This window comes from Amblyraja radiata, chromosome 18 (genome assembly GCF_010909765.2).
Source record: "Amblyraja radiata isolate CabotCenter1 chromosome 18, sAmbRad1.1.pri, whole genome shotgun sequence".
Classification (NCBI taxonomy): Eukaryota; Metazoa; Chordata; class Chondrichthyes; order Rajiformes; family Rajidae; genus Amblyraja; species Amblyraja radiata.
In genome coordinates, this window is record NC_045973.1 from 6,613,700 (window position 1) to 6,625,056 (window position 11,357).

At 47.7% G+C, this 11,357-nt stretch overlaps 1 protein-coding gene across 4 annotated transcripts in view; it reads right to left on the bottom strand.

Moving 5' to 3' along the window:
• The window catches only part of adamts9 (ADAM metallopeptidase with thrombospondin type 1 motif 9), a 177,026-nt gene extending 169,946 nt beyond the window's left edge, over nt 1-7,080 (bottom strand). For all 4 annotated transcript variants that reach the window (XR_004414604.1, XM_033036660.1, XM_033036659.1 and 1 more), the window contains exons 1-2: nt 6,680-7,080; nt 5,750-6,108 (exon numbers count right to left, since the gene is read on the bottom strand). Coding sequence is in view for 3 of the 4 variants with exons in the window: in XM_033036660.1 (XP_032892551.1) it covers nt 5,750-6,108; nt 6,680-6,761 (441 nt within the window). In the remaining variant the exon portion in view is untranslated. The remainder of the gene's footprint in view (nt 1-5,749; nt 6,109-6,679) is intronic.
• Between the last annotated feature and the right edge of the window lie 4,277 nt (nt 7,081-11,357).

Sequence of the window (11,357 nt, forward strand, 5' to 3'; positions counted from 1 at the left end):
CACTGATGCAATTATTAAGAAAGCACATCAGCGCCTCTACTTCCTGAGAAGATTACGGAGAGTCGGTTTGTCAAGGAGGACTCTCTCGAGCTTCTACAGGTGCACAGTAGAGAGCATGCTGACTGGTTGCATCGTGACTTGGTTCGGCAACTTGAGCGCCCTGGACCGGAAAAGACTGCAAAAAGTAGTAAACACTGCCCAGTCCATCATCGGCTCTGACCTCCCTTCCATCAAGGGAATCTACCGCAGTCGCTGCCTCAAAAAGGCTGGCAGCATCATCAAGGACCCACACCATCCTGGCCACACACTCATCTCCCTGCTACCTTCAGGTAGAAGGTACAGGAGCCTGAAGACTGCAACGACCAGGTTCAGGAATAGCTGCTTCCCCACAGCCATCAGGCTATTAAACTTGGCTCGGACAAAACTCTGAACATTAATAGCCCATTATCTGTTTATTTGCACTTTATCAGTTTATTTATTCATGTGTGTATATATTTATATAATGATATATAGACACACTGATCTGTTCTGTATTCATGCCTACTATATTCTGTTGTGCTGAAGCAAAGCAAGAATTTCATTGTCCTATCTGGGACACATGACAATAAACTCTCTTGAATCTTGAATCCCTGAATCTGGTGGTGGGCAAGCATCCATTGTCCACTCCAATCTGGGCCAATCTCACAATCATTTGGGTTCCAGATCAGACACATCCTCCATTTGGAAAGGAGATTAAAGCTATACCCATGGTCATTGGATGCTCCTAAGTTATTTAAATCAACGTTGTAAATAAATAAATAAACAACAGACCAAAAACTGGGGTCATTCATCTAACCTTTGCATGCCAACATATATAAAGTCATAGAGTGATGCAGCGTGGAAACAGGCCCTTCAGCCCAACTTGCCCAGAGGGGCCAACACGAGTCCCACCTGCAGGTAGACACAAATAGGTGAAGTAACTCAGAGGGTCAGACAGCATCTCTGGAGGAAAAGGTTGGGACTCTTCTTCAGATTCGTTCTTCAGAAGAAGGGTCTGAGGAAGGGTCTCGACCCGAAACATCACCCATTACTAATCTCCAGAGATGCTGTCTGACCCGCTGAGTTACTCCAGCATTTTGTGTTTATCTTTAGTTTAAACCAGCATCTGCAGTTCCTTCCTACACATTAGTCCCACAAACCTGCCTATAGCCCATATCCCTCAAACCTGTCCTATCTATGTGCTTGCCTAAATGTTTCTTAAAAGTTGTGATAGTACCTGCCTCAACTACTTCCTCTAGGGCCGCACAGCAGTAGAGTTGCTGCCTTAGAACGCCAGAGACCCTTCTTCAGACTCGAGTTCGATCCTGACTACAGGTGCTGTCTGCGCGGAGTTTGTACGTTCTCCCTGTGGGATTTCTCCGTGACCTCCCACACTCCAAAGATGTGCAGGTTTGTAGGCTTTGGTAAAAATTGTAAATTGTCCCTAGTGTGTAGGATAGTGTTAATTTACAGGGATCATTGGTCGGCACAGACTCAGTGGGCTGACGGTCATAAGGTCATAAGGAATAGGAGCAGAATTAGGCCATTCGGCCCATCACGTCTACTGCGCCATTCAATCATTGCTGATCTATCTCTCCCTCCTAACCCCATTCTCCTGCCTTCACCCTATAACCTCTGACATCCGTACTAATCAAGAATCCATCTATCTTTGCCTTAAATATATCAGTGGATATATCTTGGCCTCCACAGTCTTCTGTGGCAAAGAATTCCACAGATTCACCTCCCTCTGACTACAAATAATTTTGCTTCATCTCCTCCCTAAAAGAACAGAGAATGGTGAGTCTGTGGAATTCTCTGCCTCAGATGGAGGCCGGTTCTCTGGATACTTTCAAGAAAGAGCTTGATAGGGCTCTTAAAGATAGCAGAGTCAGGGGATATGGGGAGAAGGCAGGAACGGGGTACTGATTGGGGATGATCAGCCATGATCACATTGAATGGCGGTGCTGGCTCGAAGGGCCGAATGGCCTACTCCTGCACCAATTGTCTATAACGTTGTTTAATTCTGAGGGCCTGTTTCCACGCTGTATCTTGGGGAGGGGGGAGGGGGGGAGCGGGGGAGTTGAGAAGACTCCAGGTCTCGTTCTCATTAGGTCTTGCTCCCCAGATGCCGCCTGACCCGCAGAGTTCCTCCAGCACTCTGAATTTTCCTACGGATACCAACATCTGCAGTTCCTCATCCCTCCTCTCTCTCTCTCCTGTTAAGGTGGACCAAGGACTCCGACAACTTCTCGTTTTTTTACTCCTTGGAGCGCAGCGAACTGTTGCATCCTTCACGGCAGCAAGGACAAAGGACAAGACAAGGGTTGTTTTGTGTCCATGGTTCAATTGAGAAATTGCCGGTGGACACAAAAGAAAACAGGTTTTGCGGATTTACGATTTGCTGCCTTAAGGAAGGTAGCCAGAGGAAGAAGACTGCTACTCCGCCCCACTGCAGGCAAAACAATTGTCACGCTGATAAACAACGATATGCTCCTGGTTCAGGTATAGTTACAATACACCCTGGCCCCGCACAGGATTTAAACTCCAGTGTGCAGGAAGGAACTGTGCGGATGTTGGTTTAAACCGAAGATAGACACAAAAATGGTGGAGTAACTCAGCGGGACAGGCAGCATCTCCGGAGAGAAGGGATGGGTAACGTTTCTGGTCGAGACCCTTCTTCAGACTGATAAGGGGTTTAAGAAGGAACTGCAGATGCTGGAAAATCGAAGGTACACAAAAAAGCTGGAGAAACTCAGCGGGTGCAGCAGCATCTATGGAGCGAAGGAAATAGGCAACGTTTCGGGCCAAAACCAAGGGGTTTGTTAGCTGCGTCATGTTCAATAATTGATTGGGAAACACCATTTGCGAACAGAATGGTTATGGGCCTGTCCCACTTAGGCGATTTTTTTCGGTGACTGCCAGCGACTGTCATAGTCGTAGCAGGTCGCCAAAAAAAACGGCGACTGGACCCCCGCCTACGACAATGTTTACGACTATGTCTACAACAACCTATCACCTAGTCGGCGTCAAGCTACGGCAAGCTTCCGACAACAGGCGACCATTAGGACGTCCATCTACGAACACACCTATGACCACACCTACGACAACCTACATCCACCTGCGACTAGCTACGACAAGGTAAATCAATTCAGTCGCCAGTACCTGTCGCCGGTTGACGTAGGTTGACGTAGGTAGTCGCCAATGGTATTCACCAATGTTAGCACCGGCGACAACCTGCGTCATCCTGGCAACAGCACCTACGTCAGGCTACGATCGTTGCCGTCAAGTCAACGGGCGCCTACACCTACGTCAGGCTACGATCGTTGGCGTCAAGTCCACGGGCGCCGACTGTCGCCGACAAAGTTATGAACATTTCAAAATCCAACACCGACCAGAAAAAAGGTATGACTCTTTGGGCGACTGAGGTCATCCAGAGACACCCCAGCGACCATGTGGCCATAGCCTAGTCGCCTGTAGTCGCCGAAAAAATCACCTAAGTGGGACAGGCCCATAAGCGAATGATCTTACAGTCATGTCTCACGCATTGGTCTTGACCAGTTGACAAGGCAGGTAGACAAGGGGTCCCGCAGCAAATGTTGAAGGAATGAAAGTATGGGTCGACTGGGCTTACAGTCACTGGAATTTAGAAGGATGAGAGGGCATCTTATAGAAATAAAATTCTTAAGGGATTGGACAGGCTAGATGCAGGAAAAACATTCCCTATGTTGGGGGAGTCCAGAACCAGGGGGTCACAGTTTAAGAATAAGGGGTAGGCCATTTAGGACTGAGATGAGGAAAAACGTTTTCACCCAGAAAGTTGTGAATCTGTGGAATTCTCTGCCACAGAAGGTAGTGGAGGCCGATTCACTGGATGTTTTCAAGAGAGAGTTAGATATAGGTCTTAGGGCTAATGGAATCAAGGGATATGGGGAGAAAGCTGGAACAGGGTAGTGATTCTGGGTGATCAGCCATGATCATATTGAATGGCGGTGCTGGCTCGAAGGGCCGAATGGCCTACTCGTGCACCTATTTTCTGTGTTTCTATGTTTAACTGTTCACGATTCCATCTGATCAGTAAAGTCAAGCAACATTTTGATGAGGTTACTACTGGGTTGAGATCTTGGTAGAAAGCTTAATGCTTTCTCAAAAGGACACAAAGTGGTGGAGTAACTCAGCGGGTCAGGCAGCATCCCTGGAGATATCTGGTCTAAAGAATGGTCCCGCCTTGAAACGCCACCTATCCATGCTCTCCAGAGATGGCTGCCTGGCCCGCTGAGTTACCACTCTTACAAAGTGCTGGAGTATCTCAGCGGGTCAGGCAGCATCTCTGAAGAGCATGGACAGGTCATGTTTCGGGTCGAGACCCTTCTTCAGACCAGAGATCTCCGGGGATAGACCACAAAATGCTGGAGTAACTCCGCGGGACAGGCAGCATCTCTGGAGAGAAGGAATGGCTGACGTTTCTGGTCCAGACTCTGCCTGTCCCGCTGAGTTACTCCAGCATGTTGTGTCTTATCTCGGATGGAAACCAGCATCTGCAGTTCCTTCCTACACATTTCCATGCGATTTCCAGAGACGCTGCCCGCTGTCCCGCTGAGCTACTCCAGCATTTATCTGCAGTTCCTTGTTGCCGCATCTTTGTGACATGTTTTCCCGGTGAGTTCCCAAGCCTGGTCCTCGGGCGACCTGCTGGAAGCGAGATCCCCCACATGGGAAGCGGTGGGGTTGGGTTAGCGTCGGTTGCCGTGCAGAAGCAGAGAGCTTCCAGACCGGGGCAGTGTGTGCGTTGCAGTGCCGTGTCTGTGCCTTTACAACCGCGCCAGTAGCTGACATGCTGACGCTACAACCCCCTCCCCGGCTTCCCCAGAGCTGGCCCGTTGCAATCTAGATCTGCCCATCTCAATATCCTCTTGATATTGACCCATTGAGGGAAGATGGCAGGTTACCAATGAGAGAGAGAGAGAGAGAGGGGACACTGTCTTGTACAAATGGTTATACGTTTCAAAAGCTGGTCAAAGGTAATCCAGCTACTCCCCTCCCTGTGTCACGACATATCTACAGTATATAAACTGTCATTGAGCGGGCAAACAGGCCCTTCAGCCCATCTCCTCCATGCCCCATCTATGCTAGCCCAATTTACACGCGATTGGCCCATATTCCTCTAAACCTTTGCTATCCATGTATAAGGTCATAAGGTCATTAGTGAAGGAGCAGAATTAGGCCATTCGGCCCATCAGGTCTACTCCGCCATTCGATCTCTCCCTCCTAACCCCATTCTCCTGCCTTCTCCCCATAACCTCTGACACCCGTGCTAACCTGGAATCTGTCTATCTCTGCCATAAAAATATCCACTGACATGGCCTCCACAGCCTTCTGTGGCAAAGAATTCCACAGATGCACCGCCCTCTGACTAAAGATATTTCTCTTCATCTCCTTCCTAAAAGGTCTACTGATCAGGAATCTCTCTATCTCTGCCTTAAATAGATTCGACTGACTTGGCCTCCACAGCCTAAACCTGTGGCTAAGAATTCCACAGATTCACCGCCCAAGTCCAAGTGTCTTTAAAGCCTCTTATTTAAAGACTTTGAATTGGAAACTTTGTTTTGTGCCACTCATGCAACTTTGATCAACACACCAACAACATAAGGTTCTGGTAGAATAATCATGCACTGTGTGGAAAAATCGAGGGCGGAATTTCAGCATGGCAAGGGTTAAAATAAAAATTACTTACGAGTCCGGAACAGAGGCTAATCACAGCTGTGTGCTTGGTTTCGTGGTTGACGTGCCCAGTGTAGAAACAATGTTTGGTGTCAGTAGAGTCTCCCTGGCTAAAGTTGGTCGCGTTAGCTTGTGGCCCGAGGTGTATAACGGTAAAGACCGGCGCGATGAACTCGGAGTCGGCGGTTAAGTTGAGGTGAAAGAATTGGCCGAATGCTCTGATTCTGTAGTTGGTGGCGAAGGCCCACGGGTTGGCGTCTGCACTCCTCTTTCTCCGCCTGTAATGCATCGTGGAGGGGAAGGCTTGCCCGCAGTCGGTGATCCGAGTCGGAGTCACGATCTCATGGACCGTCAGCTGTTCTCGCAGCTTGGCTGAAACGAGACAAAAAAAGTTCTTGATTTTTAAGTTTAATTAAAGTTTAAAAAAAGACAACACACACACAGTACACACACACACACAGTATAGACACACACACACAGTACACATATACACACACATTACATACACACACAGTACACACACAAACTGTACACAGTACACACACACATACACACACCCTCACACACACACCCTCACACACACAGTATACACACACACACAGTACTCACACATATACACACACAGTACATACACACACAGTACACACACACCCTCACACACACACACAGTACACACACACACAGTATACACACACACACACACACACAGTACACACACATACACACACCCTCACACACATACACATATACACACACACACACACCCTCACACACACACAGTACATCACCGCCAACCAATGTGTCTGATCCCAGAACAAATTCGTTTTATTCCTTGCCCTTATTGAACAAAAATAAAAATCTACATTAAAATAAAGATCACTATTTTTTTTTTTTGCTGTTGTGGTCGCAACGGGCGGCAGATATTACAGTCAAGCGTCATTACCTTGTCTTTCATACATTTGTGGTGTTCCTTCTAAACTGCAGACGGAAAGTAACGTTATCACTACCCAAGACACAAGATGCATGATTACCGAGTTTGAACTGCAAGCCGCACACACGCAAGTCAAGTTGTGTATCTGGACACTCGGAGCCTTAATTCAATGCATCCCCCGATTGCACAGTGCAGGGGAAGTTGGTGCTTGGCGTACGTTGCATCCGAGATTGTTTTGAGTAAGGCAACATAATGTTTAGAGGAGGTACATGGATGGGGTGGTGGTGGGGAGGGTGGGGGGTGGGGGGGGGAGAGGTTTGGAGGGGCAGTGCTGGGCTAGTTTCTTACATTACTCCCTAGTTCGTGCTGGTGACGATACTCGAGGAGCTTGCTGATCTCTTTAGGAAAGGGGTGGGTGGTGGAGGGAGGGAAGGGAGGGGAGGGGAGGGAGGGGAGGTGGGTGGTGACGGGTCGACTGGCTCTTAGAGCCATTGACGTCTCCCAGAGACCGCCTCCCAAACCTTCATCGGGGCCAATTGCGCGCAGAACTGCGGCTGCGGGCGGAGCACTGTTTTGGTTTTTAACGAACCATTATTTTGCCAAGTTGCAAGCTGCCAGAAGTTTTTTTCCCTCTCTTCTCCCGAACGCAGCTTGCACGTCCCGGAGCCATCACAGTGGTGGAGACTTGGGCAATCTATTTAAAACAGAGGTGACATTTGATCTCAATCCATGCACGACCCACCTAAACAAAGTCAGCCTTAGGGTATTGTTTATACTCTCGACAATAATAAACCTAAAATCTTGCCTATGCCTCTGAATTCACCCCTATCCCAGCACTGGATTAGGGATTAACATCAACTCTTAGCATTTAAGAAGTTTCAACAAAAAAAAATAAAATCAAAATCTTAAATTTTGTAAATGGAAGTTGAGACTTCTTTACGATGTAATAAAATAAAATGCGGGTTGGACCGACGATAGACACAGAGTGCCGGAGTAACTCAACGGGACAGGCAGCATCAGCTTTGGACATTGCTCACGGGGTTACGGGGAGAAGGCAGGAGAATGGGGTTGAGAGGGAGAGATAGACCAGCCAAGATTGAATGGTGGAATAGACTTGATGGGTTGAATGGCCTCATTCTACTTCCTACGAACTTATGACCCGCTGAGCTACTCCAGCAATTTGTGTCTATATTCCTATACAATAATGCCCTTGGGTTGAACTCATGGAGAAATAGAGTGATACAGTGTGGAAACAGGCCCTTCGGCCCAACTTGCCCATACCGGCCAACATGTCCCAGCTACACTAGTTCCACCTGCCCGCGTTTGGCCCAAATCCCTCCAAACCTGTCCTATCCATGTACCTGTCTAACTGTTTCAAGACTTCAAGAGAGTTTATTGTCATGTGTCCCTGATAGGCCAATGAGATTCTTGCTTTGCTTCAGCACACAGAACATAGTAGGCATTGACTACAAAACAGATCAGTATGTCCATATACCATTATATAAATATATACACACATGAATAAATAAACTGATAAAGTGCAAATAAACAGATAATGGGCTATTAATGTTCAGAGTTTTGTCCGAGCCGAGTTTAATAGCCTGATCGCTGTGGGGAAGTAGCTATTCCTGAACCTGGTCATTGCAGTCTTCAGGCTCCTGTACCTTCTACCTGAAGGTAGCGGGGAGATGAGTGTGTGGCCAGGATGGTGTGGGTCCTTGATGATGCTGCCAGCCTTTTTGAGGCAGTGACTGCGATAGATCCCCTCGATGGAAGGAAGGTCAGAGCCGATGATGGACTGGGCAGTGTTTACTACTTTTTGTAGTCTTTTCCGCTCCTGGACGCTCAAGTTGTGCTTAAATGTTGGGGTAGTCCCTGCCTCAAGTACCTCCTCTGGCAGCTCGTTCCATACACCCACCACCCTTTGTGTGAAAAAGTTACCCCTCAGATCCCTCTTCAATCTTTTCCCCTTCACCTTGAACCTCTAAGGGAAATCTATAAACTAAGTGAAAATCAGAACAAATCAATGACAAATCCAAGTGAAAAGACACGGGGAAAGTATTTCCTAGTTCATTATATTCACATTTTCGACTTGGATTTCCAATGCAGGATATGCTGATAGGTTCAGTGCAGCAAAGTTAGGACACAAGGGCACCCTGTAATTTTCCAGTTCCCAGTCTAATAACCCCTTCCTCCCTGCACACTTGCAATCTCCAGCCCAGAGTCTCTAGCGACCACAGCCAGCAGGCTGCCCTACCAGCCTGACGCGAGGAGTGGGTGGCGACTGCAGGAACTACTGCAGAATGTACCCCCTCAATTATACCCAGAGCTGGTTTACATCATCCTTGCGCCAGAAATAGCCTCTTCTAAGAAACAAAAAAGGGACACTCGTGGGTTTGCTCATTGTTTGGGGGTGGGAGATTGCAACCTTCACCTGGTCCGCCCTGTTTCGACTAATGCAATCAACATGACGTGCACAAACAAAAGATCAAATAGAACAAGTTGACCTACAACTTTAGGCTGTGCACGCCATACGCAAGAAGAAGCTCATTGTTTAAATCTTGGTTCGATTACCCAAGTTAATGTCAGAGATTTATTACGCAACTGAAGAAGGGTCTCCACCCGAAATGTCTCCTATCCATGTTCTCCAGAGATGCTGCCTGACCAGTTGAGTTACTCCAACATCTGTCTGTAGAAGAGTCCCGACCTGAAATGTCACCTATCCATGTTCTCCAGAGATGCTGCCTGGCCCGCTGAGTTATATCTACTCAATATCAACCCATGTATCAGGGTATGTCACACATTGAATTATGCCCATCTAACTAAATAATTGCAATGCCGCAAGATACCATTCCAAAGATTAAAAAAATATATATTGGTATACAGGTTGTGGATGATTGAACATAGAACTGTGTGGCATGAGAACAGGCCCTTTGGCAAACAACATCTATGCCGAACTTGATGTCAAGACCATCTTTTATCTACCTGCGTGTAATCCATATCCCTCCATCCACGTGCCTGTCGGAACGGCTTTTAAATGTCACTGACGTATCTACGTACCTACATCAACCGACTCCAACTGGTCCAGAACGCAGCCGCCCGACTCATCACCCATACCAAATCCTGGCATCACATCACTCCAGTCCTCAAACAACTTCACTGGCTTCCCATCTCCCACCGGATCACCTACAAAATCCTGGTCCTCACCTACAAAGCCCTCCACCATCTGGCCCCCCCCCATATCTCACTGACCTCCTCTCCCCCTACCAACCCTCACGGTCCCTCAGATCCACATCAGCCGGTCTCCTCTCCATCCACAAGTCCAACCTCCGCAGTTTTGGGGACAGAGCCTTCTCCAGGGCAGCTCCCAGGCTCTAGAACTCCCTCCCCCAACTGATCCGCAATTCCGTGTCCCTCACCATCTTCCAGTCCCGCCTCAAGACCCATCTCTTCACCTCTGCCTATCCTTAGCCCCACGTCCCCGTCCCTTTTCATCTGTGCATTAATTGCCTCATACTGTGTTTTGTATTGAATTCTGTCTTTACTTTGTGTACTAGTCATGTCTCTAGTATTTATTTCATTCCCCTTACATATTTTTCCTCTACATGCTCAATTTTTGTAAGGTGTCCTTGAGACTCTTGAAAGGCGCCCATAAATAAAATTTATTATTATTATTATTATTACTTCAATGTGCTTGAGTGGCACGGTGGCGCAGTGGTAGAGATGCTGCCTCACAGCGCCAGAGACCTGGGTGTGATCCTGACCACGGGTGCTGTCTGTACGAAGTTTGTATGTTCTCCCAGTGACTGTGTGGATTTTTTAAGGGTGCTCCCACTTCCTCTCACACTCCAATGACGTGCAGGTTTGTAGAATTAATTGGATTGGTAAAAAATTATAAATTGTCCCTAGTGTGTGTAGGCTAGTGTTAGTGTGCTGGGATCTCTGGTCGGCGCAGACTCGTTGGGCCGAAGGGCCTGTTTCTGTGCTGTATCTCTAAATTAAACAATAGACAATAGACAATAGGTGCAGGAGTAGGCCATTTGGCCCTTCGAGCCAGCACCGCCATTCAATGTGATCATGGCTGATCATACCCAATCAGTACCCCGTTCCTGCCTTCTCCGCATAATCCCTGACTCTGCTATTTTTAAGAGCACTATCTAGCTCTCTCTTGAAAGCGTCCAGAGAACCTGCCTCCACCGCTCTCTGAGGCAGAGAATGCCACAGACTCACCACTCTCTGTGAGAAAAAGTGTTTCCTCGTCTCCATTCTAAATGGCTTACTCCTTATTCTTAAACTGTGGCCCCTGGTTCTGAACTCCCCCAACATCGGGAACATGTTTCCTACCTCTAGTGAGTCCAAACCCTTAACAATCTTATATATTTCAATAAGATCGCCTCTCATCCTTCTAAACTCCATAGTGTACAAGCCCAGCCGCTCCATTCTCTCAGCATATGACAGTCCCGCCATCCCGGGAATTAACCTTGTAAACCTACGCTGCACTCCCTCAATAGCAAGAATGTCCTTCCTCAAACAAAATTAATATAATCTAGACTAGGTTAATTGGACCTGTTATAAATTCCCCCAAGAGTGTGGGATGCGAAAGTGGGATGGCATGGAGTGAGTGTATGGTGACCGATGTTCGGCATGTTCGGCATGGCTCATTGGGATGAAACCTGAGCACCCAGAGACA